This window comes from Ictidomys tridecemlineatus, chromosome 2, assembly GCF_052094955.1.
Source record: "Ictidomys tridecemlineatus isolate mIctTri1 chromosome 2, mIctTri1.hap1, whole genome shotgun sequence".
Taxonomy (NCBI): Eukaryota; Metazoa; Chordata; class Mammalia; order Rodentia; family Sciuridae; genus Ictidomys; species Ictidomys tridecemlineatus.
Window position 1 is genome coordinate 227,272,482 of NC_135478.1, and position 22,064 is coordinate 227,294,545.

Here is a 22,064-nt window from a genome sequence, read left to right on the forward strand (position 1 = left end):
GTTGCATAGGAGCTGTGTGGTCTGGCCTGCAGGCCACGATGCAGGCCTGCGTAAAGGGCCTCATGACACTGCAGCTGTACGGCACAGTACATTTGGAAGATGTCCTCACAGCCTTTCACGATGCTGTCACATTATTAACGTAGCTATTGTTAACATTTAGGATTTTTCATTTCATCTTTTTATCCATGTTTTTTATATTTATTTTTTAGTTGTAGTTGGACACAGTACCTTTATTTTATTTATTTATTTTTATGTGGTGCTGAGGATGAAACCCAGGGCCTCACACATGCTAGGCGAGTGCTGTACCACTGAGTCACAGCCCCAGCCCTTTATCCATGTTTTTATGTGATTTTATACATAATATTACAGTTCCTATATTTCCTCCATTTTCTTTCCTTTTTTTTTTTTTTTCTCTTTCTTTTTTCTGTGGTTCTGGGTGTTGAACCCAGGGCCTTGCCCTACTGCTGTGCTACATCACTAGCACTTTTTTGGTCTTTAAATTTTGAGACAAGATCTTGCTAAATTTCGGAGGCTGGCCTTGAACATGCTGTCTTCCTGCCTCAGCCTCCTGCACTGCTGGGATTGTAGGCACGCGACACTGTACCTGGCTAAGTTGAGTTCCCTTTTTACTTCAGATGAAACGGGCGGCTCCTGACCGACAAACAGGAAGCATTCCCTCGCTGCCACTTTTCATTTCTTCTTCTTTTTTTTTTTGGTACCCGGGATTGAACCCCCTAGGGGTGCTAAACCACTGAACCACATCCCCAGCCCTTTTTTATTTTATTTTTAAATTTGAGACAGGGCCTCACTAAGTTCCTTCTGGCCTTGCTAAACTGCTGAGGCTGGCCTCAAGCTTGCCATCCTCCTGTCAGCCGCTGAGTCCCTGGGATTCCAGTGGGCACCACCGGGCCTGGCCACTTCTCATTTCTTTCTGACCCTCCTTCCTGGATGCCGCCCTCTGTTCAGTTCAAGGGCTTGGTTTTGAAAGCTGACTTACAATGCCTGGCTTTTAGTCAGGGTAAGAAGCAGTGTCACAGGGTCACTTTGGTAATTGTATGTCATTTCTTCCGGTAGGAGATACATTTTTGGCAATTAGTACCTATGTTCATTAAGCACTTCCTACATGCCTAGCCCTGGTCTAAGTATTTACAAGTATTGATTCGTTTATTTAACCCCACCCTCTGGGGTAGGTTATATTATTACGTATGGTTTTCAGATTGATAGGCTATACCGTAAGAGATACATGTGAACAAATACTGTTGGAGTCTGCACTATTGCTCATGTGTGTGAGTGGTTTTTTTTTTTTTTTTTTGGTACTAGGACTCAGGGGCACTTGACCACTGATCCATATCCCCGGCCCTGGTTTGTATTTTTTTTTTTTTTTTTTTTTTGAGAGAGAGAATTTTAACATTTATTTATTTTTTCTTAGTTCTTGGCGGACACAACATCTTTGTTGGTATGAGACAGGGTCTCACTGAGTTGTTTAGTGCCTCACTGTTTCTGAGGCTGGCTTTGAACTTGTGATCCTCCTGCCTCAGCCTCCTGAACTGCTAGGATTACAGGTGTGCGCCACTGAGCCAGGCTCATGTGCTTAAATGAAAGTAATCTAAAATAGTAATCACTAACATTGGTAGTACTAACTATGTTCTGGACACTAACAGGTATTAGGAGAGTTATTATTTTTTTTTGTATTTTTAAATTTGTCCTTTTTGGACACACATGACAGTAGACATATCATTCCTGTGGTTGTACATTATGTGGAGTTACACTGGTCATGTATTCATATATGAAATAGGAAAGTTAAGTTTGATTGATTCTACTGTCTTTCCTTTTCCCATCCCTCCTCCTTTCCCCTGTTTCCCTTAGTCTATTCCAGTGAACTTCTGTTCTCCCCCTCTGCCCCCTTATTGTGTTTTACATTTGCTATCAGAATATTTGACCTTTGGTTTTGGAATTGGCTTATTTCACTTAGCAGGATATTTTCTAGTTTCATCCATTTACCAGCAAATGCCATAATTTCATTCTTTATGGCTGAGTAATATTCCATTGTGTATATTACCACATTTTCTTAATTCATTCATCTGTTGAAAGGCACTGAGGTTGGTTCCATAGCTTACTATTGTGGATTGAGCTGCTATAAACATTGATGTGGCTGTATCACTGTAGTATGCTGATTTTAAGTCCTTTGGGTACATCCCAAGGTGTGGGATAACTGGGTCTTTATACTGTTTTCCATAGTGATTGCACCAATTTGCAGTCCCACCAGCAATGTATGAGTGTTCCTTTTCCCCTGTGGGAAGGCCTCGGATGCAGGGGACTCCCCCCACTCACCCCCCAGAAGCCTGGCAGCAGGCTGTGTGCTCACTGGGCTGGCCAAGGCCCGTGGTAAGGTCCCCCATCTCCTTGCCAACATTTATTGTTACTTGAATTCTTGATAAATGCCATTCTGATTAGAGTGAAATGGAATCTCAGGGTAAGGAAATATTATCTTCATTGCACTTGGAGTTGGGCATATTAAAATAAGTACTATGTTGTTGAATGCCTTTTAGGTCTCCTCCTTGGAGTCTGCTGTGGAGAAGGATTTCATTGTCTTTTCTCCCACCATCTGAGGTTGCTGTCCATCCGTCCCCGTCCATGGGACGTATTAAATTCCAGTCACAGTGACTGAGACAGTACGTGTGTTGTAGCTTGAGCTTTGTGCCAGCTGCTGCTCCGGAGTCTGAACTGAAGGGCTGGGTGGTCTGGTGGGTGGATTTGTGGTTACGTCTCACAACTGCTATGCACAGTGTGGAGCAAACAGGTCCTGGGGCTTCCCAGCAGCCCCCCTGCCCCTTCTGCCCTGGCCCCAGGGAAGAGCTTAGTCAGCTGGTTTCATCTTGGGGAGGTGATGACACAAATGGTAATCCAATACACAAAGCATCTTGAGTTTTTTATTCAGAAATCTTTGTTTAAATTGTAAGCAAAGCAGAAGTTATAAAATTCACCATGTTAGCTATTATTAAGTGTACAGTTCACTAATGTTAGCTATATTCACATTGCAGTGCAACATCTTGCACAACAAATTCTGTACCCTTTGAATGGTGACTCTCCATTTCTCACCTGCTTTTTAAAAAAGTAGTTTGCATTACAGATTGTTGATATAAAAGAATATTTAACTGCATATATAACTGAACAGCTTTCTCTGTTCCATTCAGCAATTCATTGTAGAGATGGTTTTTTAATCACACATATAGTGCTCATCTTTTTAAATCACTGCAAAGTATTATTATATTTTATAGGTTTAGCATCATTTATTTAACCATTTTTTTTGTGATGACTGCGTAGGTTATTTTTGATCTTTTATTACACAATACTGACTTTTGATCTTTTGAACCCATCTATTTTAGATGGGTCCTGGCCCCAGAATATAATTCTATTTAATTTTTTTAGTCCTAACTGAGGGGGGTTATCAAAGACCGAGTCTCCCTTTCTGTAGCTTATTCCTGTGAGGGTGGGTCCTGAGAACAGAGGCCTTTAGAAAGGTTTTCATCTTAAAGCTCTTACAGCCCATGGACAGATTTCTTTTAATTAGTTGCTTTAGGTGTACACTGACTGTGAGTTTAGGCAGTGGTATAAATATCCTTGCTAACATGTTTTTATACTAGTCTTTTTGTAATTCTGATGTAATTGCATGAAATTTAGGTGAACACTAATAATGTTTTCTTACAGACAGAACCTCCACTGAATACACCAGAAAATAGAGAATATCTTGCAGAAATTATGTTTGAATCTTTCAATGTACCAGGACTCTACATTGCAGTTCAGGTAAAAACAGTTATTTTTATGTTTCCCAAATGACCTTGGCGTCTGGCAGGGGAAGAAACAGTAGTTTTCGCTGTTGTAAGTTATGCTGTGTGTTTTTCCTTTTCCCACTCCCTCAACACACACGTTCGTGCCATTCAGTTTGGACTAAAGCCCTGCAGAGACTGTTCCATTACTGATTTGTATATTTATATCGTTGTTGCATGTTTGTCTGGCTTTTTCTTTTTCCATGCAAAGTCTAGTGTATTTTTCTCTGGGTGACAAGATGGGAGTGTTCTCTCTTTAGCTTCTTTCACTTATTTCTGATCCAAAACAACAACAGGTACTGTAGAATCTGTTGAAAAATAGAGTGAATACTGTGGGGGGCCAGTGCGTACTTGCTCCTGTTTGTCCCAGGGCACCCTCCTGCTTCTGAGAGACTCCAGGCTCCCAGGACTTTGCAGAACACCTTCAAAATGAATTTTTTTTAATATTTATGTTTTAGGTATAGATGGACACAACATAATGCCTTTATTTTTATGTGGTGCTGAGGATCGAACCCGGGTCCCGGCCTGCTAGGTGGGCGCTCTGCCACTGAGTCACAATCCCAGCCCCTGTTTTTTTTTTTAAAGCTTTTGGTGATTTTATATTTGCTACCTTATACTAAGGAATTGACTGAGATAGTTGGGAATATATAAGGGTGTTTAGCAGCAGTCCTGGCCTGTACTCATAGGCAGACCCCCACCAGCTTCCCTCCTTCCATAGGCGCCACAGTGAAAAGTGGCACCAGGTGTCGCCAGTGTTCCCCAGGTGTTGCCAGTGTTCCCCAGGTGGTGAAGCTGTGCCTGCTTGAGGACTAGGTTGACAACCATCATCCTCTGTAATTTTAAAACCTCTGAGTCTGTGGTCCCATGTGAGAGTCACGGGTCTAATTGAAACGTGGGTCTATCATGAAAGTTCTTTTTTACTGGATTTTCTTTGTAGAATTTTACATTTCATTATTGAAAAATGTGACTCCTAGAGTTGAAGTAGGTGAAATTTTGCGTTTGATGTCTAAGTTGGAATTGAGTTTGTGGAAAAAGGAGACGGAGGATGGGGAAAGGAAAGACATACTCAGACTCCTTCAGAAAGAAAGAGTTCGTTCATTCACCCTCAGGGCAAGCAGGTGGGGGCTTCAGCGAGAGCCCAGGCACTGAGGCCTCTGTGTCTTCTCTGCAGGCAGTGCTGGCGTTAGCAGCCTCTTGGACATCTCGACAGGTTGGCGAGCGGACCCTGACAGGGATTGTCATTGACAGTGGAGACGGAGTCACCCATGTTATCCCAGTGGTAAGCGTACTAACTCAGGTTTCACTCTCTGAGGCCAGATTCCTGATTGGAGATTAGAGAAGCAGTCAGACAAACAAGCCTAACACTTTTGATAGTTAAAACTCCACTTTTTAAGTACTTACCAAAGGTAACAGGAGTTTTAAAAAACCCAGGTATGTAGGAAAGAATGTAGAAGATGGCCAGGTTTATAGCTTTGTCAGTTGTAAATGCTTGGTGGCAGATTTCTCCAGTCAGAGTGTCAGTGGTTGCTTGAGATCTCCTGAGGTTTTGCTTGATTCTGGGAGGTGTAACATTCAAAGAAACATTTCCTGGCTTACTACTCTGAGCAGTTGGGAGATGGGCATCATTTTGGACGTCAACTTTGTAGGTGCAGAGCATACCCATTTATTTGAAAGGTTATATCTATGCTGTTCAAAAAGATGTGAATGATTTAATTGGCTCATGCTTTAGAAAATTTGCTCCTTGCTTTTAAAATTTATTTAAGAACCACAAGGAGAGATGGTACATTTTGACTTGTAGAAGGCTCTGCAATAGCACCCTTTTTGGTTTTTGAGTTTTTAAAAATACTAGAGAGGTAACTCCTAATTCAGATTTCAAGAAACTGTTATGTTTTTCTTTTGGTCAAGTAGATTATTTAAAATTTGGATTTTTGAAAATCAGTTGGTTATCCAGTGGTAAGTCAGGCTTATTCCTGATTGTCCTCCCCTGGGTCTCCTCAATAACCATAGTTACTAGTTATGTATTTTACAAATATTTTTTCTGCATATATGTGGGTGGGTGTGTAATTATACCTCCTTTTAAAAATGCAAATTAGGGTTTTAAAAGAACCATCCATTTACTTTAATTAAAAAAATAGTCACTATTTCATTTCAAGATTATAAAAGAATGATGTCCTAATGTTGTAATTCTTTTAAAACCTTAAAGGTGAAGATACTGGTGATGGAAAGGCCTGGTGGCTGATGTGCCTACAGTCAGGAAGGGAAAGCCAGTCCCCCCACCAGTGTGTCCTCAGCATGGGGAAGAGGAGTATGAGCTCCACCTGAGCCCTGTGCACTGAGTTCAGAACACCCCGTTGTGTGAATCACTGGGAAGGGCTAGTGCCATGCTATGCAGGAGACTTGAGCCCTCTGCTTTCTGCTCATAGAACCACCTTGTACTTTTGATCATATAGTCTTCTTTAAGAGACAAACAGGTATACACACATGACACGTGCTTCTACACATTTCCAGCAAAATTAGAATATCCTGTCTGGTTTTGTATTCTGATTGTATAAATCTTAAAGTTACATTTTGCATGTTAATTTAACCTTATTTTTTCCCTTTATGATCGAATACTTTAAAAATATCTAATAACAACACAATATGGGTATGACATAACTCACTGGGTGATGTTTCTGTGCTGGGCATGGATGGAGCGTGTCATAGTGTGCTAGTACTGTGCTGACACTGGCACTTGTCACTGGTTAATTTTAGAAAATTTTGCATTTTATGCATAGAATAAATTGTGAGTAATTTGTGTGCTGGGAAGCTAACATTTTGTGGGTTCAGGTTGATCTTTACTATATTAATAACTTGTACATATCTTTTATCTCCATCTTTAAACATTTTACAAATACTGGAACTCTGCTGCAAGGCCATATCTTTTTTGCTTCTAGAAATTAGATAATCCAGAAAAAAATTAGGAGGAATTCAGTAAGTTGTCCTTGTGGCTTAGCTGCGTCCAGTATGTGTGCGGTCAGAGTCAGTGTGTGCTTCAGTGCTTTGCGACTCTGCTGGGTGTTGTGGCACAGAAGCTGTGAAGAGCTGCAGCCTGAAGCGGGAGGGCATCTTTTTGTGTGCCAGTGTGGTGGTGTGTTACCTGCTCTGACCATGACCACCTCCCACCACACCCCAGCAGAGCACCTGGATGGCTGCCTACACTGGTGGCTTCTGTGGCAGGTTTGTGCCACAGAGGGGCCACAAGGGAGGCTTGCATCCCTCGCTGCTGTGGGCATGTGGCACCAGCTCTTCTAGTGAGGGGTTGCAGAGTCATGCGTGCATCTCTTCCTGGCCCTTGATGGGCAAGTCTTCACTGGTTCAAGAAGGCAGTGGAGAGAGAGAGTCCAGCCTGAGCCATGATGGAGGGTTCAGTTAACTAACCAGGATTGTTTCTTGGTATGATAAATGGAACTATTTTGAGTACTTTAGTATGTATCATAAAATAGTACTATGTGTTTGACATACAGATTTTATTTAATCTCTATTGTAAAGTGCACTTGGTATAATTTGCTCCATATTCTAGATACAGACACTGAGGCTGAGGCATGTTTACCTTGTCCAGTTACTCAGCTAACAAATGTGAAACTGAGATTTGAACCTCAGACCTGTCTACCACACTATTGACTTTTAAATATAAGTAGATTTAAAGTTGTTTAACGATTAATAAATAAAGTCTTTTCCTTTTTGCTAGAGAGGAAAAGAAACCCCTGTTGGAGTTACTTTTCTCCCAGGCAGCATTACGGTTTAGAAGTGAACTGTCCTGTTTGGTTTCCCCTCCATGTTCCTAACATCATCATTTGGTTGCTTATGAAGAACCTCAGGCTATTGGAGTAATTTAGAACTTTCAATATTAGTGAAGCACATGGGTCATTTTGAAGGACCTTTGGAACTGATTGTATGGAGGGGCTTGGCAGATGCTGGCTATGCCAGGTGGGGGCAGGCACGGAGGCTAGGGCTGGAGATCTCGTGAGTGAGTGCATGTGGTTCCTGACTGTGGGTCACTTACGTGGGCTGTTCTGCCTCCTCTTCTTCCCCAGGCAGAAGGGTATGTCATTGGAAGCTGCATCAAACACATCCCGATTGCAGGTAGAGATATTACGTATTTCATTCAACAGCTGCTAAGGGAGCGGGAGGTGGGAATCCCTCCTGAGCAGTCACTGGAGACGGCAAAAGCCATTAAGGTAAAAACAGACGGGAAACCGGCTGGTTTGGGGGTGGTGTCTGGACACTTGCCCTTGATGCCCTCATTCCTCCCTTCTTTCCTTCCTTCCTTCTTTCTTCCCTGTCCTCTCCTCTCCCTTGTGTGTGGACCTTGGTTTGTTTCCCAGTGAGTTAGGTGGGCTGAAGGCTTTAGGCTCAGCCCCCTCTTCTACAGACCCTCTGTTGAGGCTCCGACTGTGAGCAACAGCTTGATAACGGGTGCTGAGCCACCAGCATGTGTGGAGTATAACTGTTTAATGAAGCCAGTGCACAGCCTTCAGTTAGCTGAACATTGCTTCCATGTCTCCCTCCATGCTTAGTTTTAGAATTAGGAGGCGGATCAGCAGCGGCAGTGACCACCAGGAATCCAGGGGAGTCTACCATGTTTGTGATCACTTCAGAACAATGCCATTCTAGGGTCCAGGATCATTAAACAAAGATCACTGTAGTGGTGGACTCTAGTTCCCATACTAGAAAGGTTAACAGGCCATTTTAGAATTTAATAAGATTGGGATAAAAATGGCTTATTGGGCCTTATTTGGAATGTCAACTTGATCCAGTCTATTAGTTTAGCCTTTGTATTATCCTGTATATGACAGTTACAGATCCTTTAGATGAATTTTTCTTTTCAGGTTGTACAATCAAGACATTTTTTAAAAAAGATCAAAAAGCAAAAAAAAAAAAAAATGAGTAGGAAGTCCCTTGTAAGCCAAAGCTAATTATTACACAGACACATAGGGAAGGACTTTGTTTTGGAGAAGAATTTAAATGTGGGGATGTGCTTGTGGCCTTGAGCATCTCCTTTCTCATACAGCTCATAGTTACTGAGCTGTAGGGGAATTGGGGGGCTTCTTGAGTCTAATGCTTTTCTCTTATCTGTGCACCTTGTAACTGTGACTGCTTGTATGGAAGAAAGGACCAGAAATGATTCCCAAGTTTTGATTGACACTAGGTAAAAACAGGCATTCCTAGGGTGAGAGTTGGGAAGAGGTATAGGGAGGCTCTTGCAAGTAGGATGCTCCCAGCCTGGCTTCCCTGGGACGGGAGTTTCCAGGGCTGGGGGCTCAGCACTTCAGTGATGGATCCTGGGTAAATGAGAAGAGTTAGTCCCTTCCCTACGTGGGGAGATTTCCAGAAGAGAGTTTTTTTTTTTTTAAACTAAAATATCTGTAAGGTTTTCCCTTCCTCCTTTCTTTGCCTTTCTTTGATGGAAAAAAATTTGGATATTGGATCTAGCCTTCCTTGCCTGCTCAGATCTGTTACAGACGTGAATTAGAACTGAACTTCTGCTGCTGATGCCCAGGATCACTCTGGGAATCTGAGGGTTCCCTTTCTTAGGGTTCCAAAGCAAGCAATACCACTCATGAGGTGCCTTCCTGAACCTCATGCTGGGCATTTGCTTCATTCACTGGCTTTGTTTCAGTTCTGACTCTGAAATCCAGGTATCCTGAAGATGGAATTAAAATGCATTAGAATTTAGGAGTTTTAAGAACTTCATAGTTAATGTTATGGAAGCACCCGTGGAGATCCTTACAGAAGGGCCATTCCTTCCAAAATGTGTAGTGAGTGTCCCCTGGGTGCTGATGTTCCCTGGTGTGGCTGTGCTAGTGTGGCTGTCTCCCCCAGGGAAGTTACTTTGAGAAGCTGGTACTCATCTGCTGCTTTGCTGAGGTGAGCTCTATGGACAGGTGATCAGCACAAAGATCCCAAGAACATCAGTGTTACTTGGTCCTCGGGACTTTGCACATCTCAAGCTGGTTGTTGGTGCCAGGCTGGAAACAACTCACAAGGTCTCTTGAGCGGCCACAGATGAGCACCTCCAATCCCCCTGTTTCTGTTTTTCCCTTGTTCTGTGGCACCTGTCCCCTTTTGCCATCATGCTGTTTACTTATTGTGGCTGCCTGTTGCCTGACTCTTCTCTGGAGTGTCACCTGGCAGGGATATGTGCATTTTATTCACTGTATCCCTGGTGCCGAGACACTTAATGAATGTGTGTTGATCTAGTGACTTAGAATACCTGATCAGCAGGGTACCTCTTCAGGCATGCAGCACTCTAGGTGAATGACCAGCAGGTGGGTTGGTATCACTCCTTACTGTCACATGCATTCAGGCATTAGGATGTGGACAGATGTCATGTTCAGTAGATTAGCGTGGTCTTCTATCTAGAGGTGGACCACAGAGAGTTGCCTGGCGGGCACCAGGTGGGGCACCTGTGGGAATAAGCACAGACTGGATAGAGACAAGATACTCTAATGGACACCTAGTATTTCACATCATCAGGCAGCAGAACTTGAGAGAGCAAGGTTGAGTTTCCTAGCCAAGTTTCAGAGAAAGTAGACTGTCCAAGTATAGTCATGACTCGTGTGAAAGCTGGCAGAGCATGAGGCTGGGTAGCATCTCCACACTGGAGTTAAGTTGTGGGTGGATCTGATTTCATGGGTGTGTTCAATGCATGGGGCTCCTGTGTGTTTGTCATAGGGTAGAGGCACTGGATAGGTGTTAATACCTGGTGATGTCTTTGTGTGCATATACAGGAGAAATACTGTTACATTTGCCCTGATATAGTCAAGGAGTTTGCTAAGTATGATGTGGATCCCCGGAAGTGGATCAAACAGTACACGGGTATCAATGCAATCAACCAGAAGAAGTTTGTTATAGATGTTGGGTATGAGAGGTTCCTGGGACCTGAAATATTCTTTCACCCAGAGGTAAGTTGGTTCTCTTGTGAGTTGTTGGAGTGCAGTGTGTGTGGAGCAGTGCTGCCACCTAGTGTGTGCAAAGAACAGTTTTCAATAAGTGGCCCAACAAGCGAGCAGGCAGGCAGTCTTGCTGGTTTGTCTGCTCAATGGATTGGCTAACCGCTCCATAAACTAATGTGCTTTAATAATTGAAGCTGGATTGTCTCTTGAGATGTTAAGAAGAAGTTTTAAGAGTACTAAAAGATGAAACAATTGAAATTGATCTCAAAGGTTGGGGTCATGTGTTAATGACAGCTAGTTAATCTCAAGACCTATATGCCAGTTTCCTCTGCATAAAAGTTGGATTCCACATAACCCTTTTTATCTTTGTGATTATCCTTCCTAAGCCCAATTTCAACCCTAGACATTTGGTCCTGCTGTGTCCCCAACTGCAGTTTGGTAAAGTTTCTATCTGAGGGCTGACATTATTACTATTATTTAGATAGTGCACAAATTACAGATGTTATCATTTTAACTAATAGTCAAAAGGAATTATTAAACTTTTACAGAAAGCAGTAATTAAGAGGCAATATTCTAAGGTTTATACACAATGCATTTTATTTATATTTTGGTGCATTTTCCTGCCTAATTCAGTTTATATTTAGTAGGTAGGTTGCAAAGTGCTGCCTGTTTTTAGATACATATATATTTTGTACAAGGAAATAGCACAAAATATATGCCTTACTGGTATTCTAATGGGTAATAGTATTCACCTAATGAATAATAATCTAGTAAATACCCACTCTTGTGATGATGTTGATTTACAGTAGATGTAAAACTGACAGATGTCTACTTGTGGATGGCTGGATAATGCCAGCTTCTCTGAGACTTTCACATTAAAGCTTTGCTTGATTTTTAAAATAGATTTCAAATGTAGTTGAGTTGAATGGCATACTTCAGCTTATTTAACTTACAGAATTGAGTCTAAGGATGTGTCCTCAGTAACACTATTGTTATGTGGATTGTTTCATTTAGAACCTCCACCATCACATAAAGAACATTTCTCCTTTCTAATATTCTGTGTTGTTGACATTGACAAATGACTGTGTGTGCTTGAACACCACGATGCTTGGGCTCAGGCTCTCTCCTTCCTTGTTGGTGTGAGTCCCACACGTGTTGCAGGGTTGGTGCATATTACTGATTTTGGATATTTTTCCTTCACCCACAGTTTTGTCTCTGAGGAGACTCAGAGCATCACTGTACATGTACATGTGTTCAAGTCACTGGAATTCTTTGACACGCCTTCATTCCAGTGTGACATGTTTTCAGTTATAGTAAATTATGTATTTTTTATTTTTTGGAAAGCTTTTTTTGTTTTGTGCTGTTGATGAAGGTGTAATATTTCTTTTATGTACAATTTAGTTTGCCAACCCAGACTTCATGGAGTCCATCTCGGATGTTGTTGATGAAGTAATACAGAACTGTCCCATTGATGTCCGTCGCCCGCTGTATAAGGTATGAGCTGCTTGGGTCAAGTACTTTGATTTTGTTCCCTACAGTTCTGAGAATGGGTCCCTCCTGTCACTGTGCAGGCATCCCCATCTCACCTGCTGTATCGGATTTGTTGTAAGCAGTGTAATTGTAAAAGACTACTTGGATGGGAAATGACGTAAATGAAACATGACTCTGCCAACTAAGATATAACTAAATATTGTGTTCTTTTTTTCTTCTTATCTGGCAAGCTGTATTTGAAGTTGGAAAATTTAGCCATATATATATATATATATATATATAGTGATACCCTCAGTGTTTACTGTGAGCTGGTCTCATTTCATGCATCTTTAGAGTCCGATGTGATGCAGGTGGAAATTAGGGCCTGAAACAGAACATTCAGATACAACATTCATGTAGTGTTTTTTCCCAAATTCATTGGTTGTCTGGAATTCTGAAATTGGCAATGATAAACATCTGGTCTGGTTAATATTGGGTGAAAGGACTATTGCTGATAGTCTCATACCAAGAGCAGAAAGGGAGGGTGCGTCAGCCTTCCTGTTCTTCAGTCATGAGTGCGTTTTGCTCTTTACCTTCAGCCTCCTGGCTCCTCGTACCTCACACAGACTCAGGAGGCTGGATTTTAAAGAGGAGAGAATGAGGCTGGGTCAAGAAGACTCAGTAGATTTTGTTTTATCTTTTTTCTGTATATTCTTTAAAAAGAAGTAGGTAATAAACCATTGTAAATTCAGATGAAAGGAAAGGTAGCAGAATACAACAATTACTAATAGGGCATTATGTAAAATTGTGGATGTGCCCGATGTGATTCTGCAATCTGCATTTGGGGTAAAAATGGGAGTTCATAACCCACTTAAATCTAATGTATGAAATATGATATGTCAAGAGCTTTGTAATGTTGTGAACAACCAATAAAAAAAAATAAAAGGAAAAAAATTCAGATGAAAGGATATCTGTAACATGTTGTAAAGTGAAAAGGCACCTTATAAAATTTACATATAATATTTCATTTTATATAAAATATAGTTTGCATATTTAACTCTTAAAATATCTTTGGGTAGGGTGAGGGATAATTTTTACTTTCTCTTTTTTGTATTTTAAAATAATTTGAGTTTTTTTCAGTGAACATTTTTATAATTGGTCCCCCGGATCCACACACGTGTGTGTGTGTGTGTGTGTGTGTGTGTGTGTGTGTGTGTGTGTGTGTGTCTCTACCGGAACCAGGGGCCGGACCTCCCCCGGAATTCCCGCCTACTATCCTTCCCCAACCAATGGGAACTCTCCGGGAGTCCCGTACCATGAGTCCTGCTACAGCAGGAGTCCAATTTCCATATGAATGTAAATCTTAACATAATCATATCATCTCAATGGCTAGCTGGCAGTCACCTTAACCAAAGGTGCCATGTATCATAATACTTTTGCTGTGGCTCCTAGCAAATTGGAAAAATCATTTTTCTATGTAGGTAACTTTTATGGGTGAAAGCAAATTAATTCTATTTTTGTTTCATATCCTTTTTTTTTTTTTTTTTTTTTGGTACTGGGGATTGAACCTAGGGCCTCACATGCTATGAAGGTGCTGTACCTCTGAGCTACATCCCCCTCCACCCTCCCTGCCTCTTTTTGAAGCAGGACCCACTACATATCCCAGGCTAGCCTTGAATTTGGGATCCTCCTGCCTCAGCCTCCTGAGTAGCTGGTGTGCACTACGAGGCCTCGCTTTGTTTCATATCCTTAATTAAACACATCTCTCTTCCAATAAAACATACCAAGAAAGGGAAGCTAACGAGAGACTGGCTGTGAAAGTTAAGAAAAAGAGTGTGTCCTGCCTGTCGCACTTCTTCCGTCCCACTACCATGGGCGGTGTAGTCCTGTCAGTGAAAGCAAGGGCCGTGCACTTTTGGAGTAATGCTGTCACAGAGGGAATGTCCTCTTTTGATGGGTGAGAGTCTTCTCAATTGACGGTGCAGTTCACTAACTACCTTGGGTTTTATAGAATCAGAAGTAGCGGTGGCCTTGGAGGTCATGTGGATGATGACGCCAAGCCCAGAGATAGGGAGGGCAGCAGGAACTTGAGGCTCCAGGTGAGCTGCAGCAGCTCGGTGTTAGACTGTTGTTTGGGTGCTGTGTGATTGTCTCACTGGCAAGACAAGGCTGAGTAAACCAACACAGTGCTGTGTTGCCTGGAAGAGCTGAGACCGTCTGCTTTTCCTGTGTTGCTAGCAAAGCCCACCTGAAAGTCTTCTGTCTGTCTGGTAACTTCACCATGATGCCATTTTCAGTCTTGGAACGATTAGATCATTAAATAACATGGCTGTGTGTGCTGACCCTGCACTTATGAAAGTGACCTGAAGGACAAACCGTGTGAGTGCTCAGTCACGTGCCTTTCCTTAGGGGTGTGCTGCGTTAGACGAGGCCGTGCTTGTGTGTCAGGAGGGAAGTCCACGTTGGAGAAGATGTCTCCCTGGAGAGAAGGAGGACTGGGGTGGGAGGGAAGGAGACTTACGAAGAAGAGGAGGAAACCAGGCTGGGGGAGACAGTCTTTCTCCTTAGAGGACATTATGGCAGGATACTCCGTCCTGAGCCACCCTCTGGACATCCCACCCCAACTTTCCATCTGCTTTCCCCACACCGCCAGTTGCTGATCCTAGAGCCACCTTAAAAGCAGTGCATAGACCGTCAGCCCTGTTGATGGCTGTGTTCTTAATTGTGTTGCTCTTCTCCCAGTCACCCTAACTAGGGTGCTAGGAGGCACCAAAGACAGCTGCAGAGTGCTCAGATCATGGTGATCCTAGTGGGGTCTCTGTGTCATGAGATAGCATGAGATGAGATGCTAGTTGGGTAAGTGTGTCCTTTCAGAACCATTCCTATAGGAAGTACACAGTCAAGAGAGGAAAGAAGATGTCAACTCTGACGACCTCTGGGTTCGAGCAGTTATCACGGGTGTTGGTGGATGTGTAAGTAGCTGTTTCCTGTAGATCGTCTGGCTAGAGGAGGTAAGAATAGAATCCACTGTTGATTCAATGGAAGCATGGCCTCCACAGGGGTTCTACTTGGGTGAGATTTGGGAGAGGTAGCTTAGCAAATACAGGGTATTTAACTTAGTTACTTACATTTCCTAATAGATTTTAAAAGTCTCTGTTTGCATTGGCTGTGTGCTCAAGGAGTGAGAGAGCATGCTTCAACTTAAAAGAGCAATGTCAGCAGTAGGTAATTTCAGACTGGCTTTTTGGAGGCTCATTATTCTCCAGGTATCACACTTTTATTCAGAAATGGCCTTGAGCTTCTTCTATCCAAACAGATTTTGCTTGAAATTACATTAGTAATCATAGACTGAAGCCAATTTGAGTTGCTTTGTAACATAAGTGGATGTCTGTTTCTCTGTTCTGTTCTGTGGTATCTTGTTAAATTAGGGGATTTTAAGTGTGTGTGAGGTATGGTTCTTGTGTTCAAGAGCTTATTTAAAAAGCTGAAAGTGCTGAAGTAACTCTAATGGGAACCACTGCAAGCTAAATGTCGTTAAAGTGATTCATGCACATTGTGGTGACACAGAGACAGGGCAGATTGTATTTAATTAGGGAGGATCAGGACAGGCTTTGGGAAGGCGTCATCTGAGCCACATTAGGCGTGGCCTGTGGAGCTGGAGTGGGAAGACCATGGGCAAGGAAGGAAGAGTGTAGGAAGGAGGATGGGCCGGGGGAAGTGGTCTCCACGTCCTCTAGCAGGGGACTGGAAGTTGTTAAAAATTCTGCTCATGATGTTTGTCAAGGTGATGTGAACACCTCTTGATACAATTGGCAGATTTTTTGGTAATAAATTGCTTAAATTGGGTATATATTCTGATTATCTTATTGCCTTTTAAATCAGAAAACTATGTTGCAAAGCAAAAGAGTTAAATACATTTTATTTCTTATTTGTGTCAGATAATTTCAAATATCTTAATATTTAAAAACAAAATTAGGAAATTATATAAGATATCACTTTTTTTTTTTTTTTCCAGATAGGCAACCAGATGCATTCTGGTTGAAGTCTAATATGTGAGCAGATGAGAAGGTAGCTCCTGTGGTTTGGGCAGAGGTGGTTTCAGAATTCTGCTCTTTTAGTCCTAACTCCACATTCCTATTCCCCCGTAGCTTTTTAAAATTTTTAAAAAATATTGTTTAGTTGTCAATGGATCTTTATTTATTTATATGTGGTACCGAGAATCAAACCCAGTGCCTCACACAGGCTAGGCAAGTGCTCTACCACGGACCCACAACCCCAGCCCCTGCCCATAGCTTTTAATTGATACTTCTGGCTAATATATCCCTAAGTGGCAAGATATTTTTGTCTTCCTGGAAAGGAAGCCTGATGTCAATAGTTGGTCGTGGACTTGCCCAGTTGAGAGAACTTCAAGCAGTTCACTGAAGCCAGGAGCTATGGTACACACCTGTGATCTCAGTGACTTGGGAGGCCGAGGCAGGAGGATTACAAATTTGAATCTAGCATGAGCAACTTAGTGAGACTCTGTCAAAAGAAAAAATCAAAAGGGCTGGGATGTAGGGCAATGGTGGAGGGCTTGTGAGGCCCCGGGTTCCAGGCCCAGTACTTAAAATGGCAGCAGCTTGCTGCAGCGAAAGGGTGACGGAGGCACCAGTGCTGATGCTCCGTGGCCTTGGCAGCACGGTGAGCGTTAGCACTGCAGAGTGCCGGGCTCACCACAAGCTCGAGGCTGCCGGCAGGCAGCGTGGCCATGGAGAAGCCTGGGGCCCCTGCCCCCGTGTGGTCTCTGCCACGCTGGAGGCCTCTGTACCTTGGCACCCAGTACAGTGCTCCCAGTCACGGGGGCTGGTGAGCCCTGCATCTGTTGCAACTGGGCAGCAGCATTTTAAACTTCATGTAATTTAATTAATTAGTTAATCAGATTAATTGATTTATATAAGCCGTTTGAGGGCCAGGGGTGAAGGAGAGTGGAGGACGAGTGAGTGTCTAAACACAGAATGGGGAGTGTGGAGCCCGGGACGCCGTCAGGCTGGATTGTGCAGGGCATGCAGGAGTGCTGGTTGGGTGTCCAGCTGGAGGGAGGGCACTGGGGGTCTAAGGCAGGGATATGGTGGGACTGACATGAAGGGCTGCACAGGGATGTGGGCTGGAGTCGTAAAGGAAGAGAGTCAGAGGCTGCTGTAGTGCCAAGGGCAGGGCCGGACTGACTGCTCTCAGTGGGAAGTGCTGGCAGTCGGTGAGTGGAGAGAGGGAGGGGAGGCTCCACAGTCCAGGTGAGATTTTGGTGAGACAGCAGGCAAAGGGGCAGAGCTGGGAGGTGTACGGGAGCAGGGGAGCCCCCTGGAGGGGTCAGTGGGGAGTTCTCATTGCTGGAGTGTTGAGTTGCATGTGTAGGTTGAAAGCTCGGAGGAAGATGTGGGCTGGTTGGAACCAGTGGAGTGTCATCAGTGTGTGGATAGACGTGCAGGTTTGTGAAAGGATAGCATCAAGGGGGAGGGGAGGGGGGTGGCAGCATGGGGGAGGTGGCCTCAAGGTGGAGGAGGGGAGGTGGCAGCATGTGCAGCCCTTGGGATTGGCAGAGAAAGGTGACCCAAGGCGGTACCAATGACTCTTCTCCATAAAATCAGAACTGTAGGCATATCTCTATCTCTGCGTCTGTCTGTGTATCTATAAATTTGTTTTAAGGAATTAGCTCATGATCAAGGGGCTGGTGAGTCCAAAATTTATAGGGCACACAGGTAGGCTCGAAGCCCAGGCAGGAGTTGGCACTGTGGTCTTGTCTTTTCTTTTTTTGTCCTAAATTAATTATCATGACAGTAGAATGCATTTTTGACATATTGTACAAAAGTGCAGCACAACTTCTCATTCCTCTGGCTGTATGTGGTGCAGTCACTCCAGGAGTGTAATCATACATGTATAAAGGTAATAGTGTCTGTCTCATTTCTACCGTCCTTCCCATCCCGACAGCCCCTCCCCTCCCCTCCCCTCATTCCCCTCTACACAGTCCAAAGTTCCTCATTCTTCCCATGCCCCCCCCTACCCCACTGTGGATCAGCATCTGCTTATCAGAGAAAACATTGGGCCTTTGTTTTTTGGGGGATTGGCTTATTTCACTTGGCATAATATTCTCTAGTTCTGTCCATTTACCTGAAAATGCCATAATTTCATTCTTCTTTAAGGCTGAGTAATATTCCATTGTATATCTGTACCACATTTTTAAAATCCATCTGTTGAAGGGCATGTAGATTGGTTCTGTAGTTTGGCTATTGTGAATTGAACTGCTATAAACATTGACATGACTATATTACTGTGGTATGTTGATCTGAAGTCCTTTGGTTGTAAACCAAGGAGTGGGATAGCTGGGTCAAATGGAGGCTCCATTTCCAGTTTTCTGAGGAATCTCCATACTGCTTTCCGTAGTGGTTGCACCAATTTGCAGTCCCACCAGCAATGCATGAGTGTACTTTTTCTCCCACATCCTCGCCAACCTTTATTGTTGCTTGTATTCTTGATAATTTCTATTCTGACTGGAGTGAGATAAAATCTTAGAGTAGTTTTGATTTGCGTTTTTCTAATTGCTAGAGATGATGAACATTTTTTTCATATGTTTGTTGATTGATTGTATATCTTCTTCTGTGAGGTATCTGTTTGGTTCCTCAGCCCATTTATAAATTGGATAATTTGTTTTTTTGGTGTTAAGTTTTTTCAGTTCTTTATATATCCTGGAGTTTAATGCTCTATCTGATGTGCGTGTGGTAAAGATTTTTTCTCATTCTGTAGGCTCTCTCTTGATGTTACTGATTGTTTCCTTTGCTGAGAAGAAGATTTTTAGTTTGAATCCATCCCATTTATTGATTCTTGATCTTACTTCTTGTTAAGGAAGTCAGGTCCTAAGCTGACATGGTGAAGATTTGGGCCTGCTTTTTTTTTTTTTTTCTATTAGTTGCAGGGTCTCTGTTCTAGTGTCTAAATCTTTGATCCACTTAGAGTTATTTTTTTTTTTTGTGCAGGGTGAGAGGTGGGGGTTTAATTTCATTTTGCTGCATGTGGATTTCCAGTTTTCCCAGCACCATTTGTTGAATAGGCTATCTTTTCTCCAATGTATGTTTTTGGCACTTTTGTCTAGTGTGAGATAACCATGTTTATGTGGGTTTGTCTCTGTGTCCTCTATTCTGTACTGTTGGTCTACCAGTCTATTTTGGTATAATACCATGCCATTTTTGTTACTATAGCTCTTAGTATAGTTTGAGGTTTGGTATTGTGATGCCACCTGCTTTACTTTCCTTGCTAAGGATTGCTTTAGCTATTCTGGGTCCAAATGAATTCCATGATTGCTTTTTCTAGTTCTGTGAAGAATGTCATTGGAATTTTTATAGGAATCGCATTAAATCTGTATGATGGTTTTTGTAATATGGCCATTTTGACTATATTAATTCTGCCTCTCCAGGAGCATGGGAGATCTTTCCATCTTCTGAGATCGTCTTCAGTTCCTTTCTTTAGTGTTTTGTAGTTTTCATTGTAGAGGTCTTTCACCTCTTCTGTTAGATTGATTCCCAAGTATTTTTTTTTTTTAGGCTATTATGAATGGGGTGGTTTTCCTAATTTCTCTTGCAGTGGATTCATCACTTAGGTATAGAAATGCATTTGATTTATGGGTATTGATTTCATATCCTGCTACTTTGCTGAATTCATTAATTAGTTCTAGAAGTTTCCTTGTGTAATTTTTTGGATCTTCTAAACACAGAATCATGTCATCGGCAAATAGCGATAGTTCAAGTTCTTTTCCTATTTGTACTCCTTTAATTTCTTTCGTCTGATTGTTTTGGCTAGAGTTTCAGGGACTACGTTGAATAGAAGTGGTGAAAGAGGGCACCCTTGTTTGTTCCAGTTTTTAGAGGGAATAGTTTCAATTTTTCTCCATTTAGAACGATGTTGGCCTTGGGCTTAGCATACATAGCTTTTACAATGTTGAGGTATCTTCCTATTATCCTTAGTTTTTCTAGCATTTTGAACATGAAGAGGTGCTGTATTTTGTCAAGTGTTTTCTCTGCATCTATTGAGACATGATTCTTGATTTTACGTCAATTGATGTGATATATTATGTTTATTGATTTCTGTGTATTGAACCAACCTTGCATCCCTGGGATGAACCCCACTTGATGATGGTGCACTATCTTTTTAATATGTTTTTGTATGTGATTTGCCAGAATTTTATTGAGAATTTTTGTGTGTATGTTCATCAGGTATATTGATTGAAGTTTTCTTTCCTTGATGTGTTTTTGTCTGGTTTTGGTATCAGGGTGATACTAGCCTCATAGAATGAGTTTGGAAGGGCTCGCTCCTTTTCTATTTCATGGTGTTGATTCTCCTTTGAAGATCTTGCAGAACTTGGCTGAGAATCCATCTGGTTCTGGGATGGATTGGTAGGCTTCTGATGGTGTCTTCTATTTCATTGCTTGAAATGTTTAAATTGTGTATGCCCTCCTGATTCAGTTTGGGTAGGTCATATGTCTCTAGAAATTTGTTAATGTCTTGTGAGATTTTATTGGAGTATAAATTTTCAAAATAGTTTCTTATTATCTTCTGTATTTCAGTAGTAGCTGTTGTGATATTTCCTTTTTCATCATGAATTTTGAGTTTTCTCTCTTTTTGTTAGTGTAGCTAAGGGTTTATCAATTTTATTTATTTTTTCAAAGAACCAACTTTTCCTTTTGTCAGTTTTTTGAATTGTTTCTTTTGTTTCAATTTCATTGATTTCAGCTCTGATTTTAATCATTTCCTGTCTTCTACTGCTTTTGAGGTTGATTGTTCTTTTTCTAGGGCTTTGAGATGTAATGTTAGGTCATTTATTTGTTGACTTTTTATTCTTTTGATGTGTGAACTCAATGCAGTGAACTTTTCTCTTAGCACTGTCTTCATAGTGTCCCAGAGATTTTGATGTGTTGTATTGGTGTTCTCATTTACCTCTAAGTATTTTTTAAATTTCCTCCCTGATTTCTTCTGCAGTTCATTTGTCATTCAATAGCATGCTATTTAGTCTTCAGGTGTTGAAGTAGCTTCTATTTTTTTTATTTCATCGTTGATTTCTAGTTTCATTCCATTATGATCTAATAGAATGCAAGGTAGTATTTCTGTTTTTTCTGTTTTTTTTTTTTTGTATTTACTGAGAGTTGCTTTGTGGCATAACATATGGTTTATTTTAGAGAAAGATCCATGTGCTGCTGAGAAGTGTATTTTCGGCCAATGATCGATGAAATACTCTATGTCTGTTAAGTCTAAGTCTTTGATTGTATTATTTAGTTCTATAGTTTCTTCATTTAGTTTTTGTTTGGAAGATCTATCCAGTGTTAAGAGAAATGTGTTAAAGTCACCCAGTATTATTGTGTTGGTCTATTTGATTCTTGAAATTGGGAAGGGTTGGTTTGATTAATGTAGATGCTTCATTGTTTGAGACATAAATATTTATGATTATTATGTCCTGTTGATGTATGGTTCCCTTAAGCAGTATGAAGTGTCCTTCTTTGTCCCTTCTGACTAACTTTGGCTTGAAGTCCACTTTTTCTGACATGAGGACAGAAACCCCTGCTTGTTTTACACAGTCCATGTGGGTGGTATGTTTTTTCTCAATCTTTCACCTTCAGTCTGTGGATGTCTTTTCCTATGAGTCTGTTGAAGACAGCATATTGTTGGGTCTTTCTTTAAAATCCAGTCTGCCAGTCTTTGTCTTTTGATTGATGACTTTAGGCCATTAACATTCAGGGTTATAACTGAGATATGATTTGTATTTTTGGTTTATTTTTTGTTTTTAGCTTGACTTAGTTTCTCCTTTGATTGT

At 41.8% G+C, this 22,064-nt stretch overlaps 1 protein-coding gene across 2 annotated transcripts in view; it reads left to right on the forward strand.

Moving 5' to 3' along the window:
* Actr3b (actin related protein 3B) overlaps positions 1 to 22,064 on the forward strand; it is a 72,085-nt gene that overhangs the window by 33,626 nt on the left and 16,395 nt on the right. For both annotated transcript variants that reach the window (XM_078040893.1, XM_078040894.1), the window contains 5 exons: positions 3,709 to 3,804; positions 4,999 to 5,106; positions 7,901 to 8,044; positions 10,598 to 10,771; positions 12,164 to 12,256. In XM_078040893.1, coding sequence (XP_077897019.1) covers positions 3,709 to 3,804; positions 4,999 to 5,106; positions 7,901 to 8,044; positions 10,598 to 10,771; positions 12,164 to 12,256 — 615 coding nt within the window. The remainder of the gene's footprint in view (positions 1 to 3,708; positions 3,805 to 4,998; positions 5,107 to 7,900; positions 8,045 to 10,597; positions 10,772 to 12,163; positions 12,257 to 22,064) is intronic.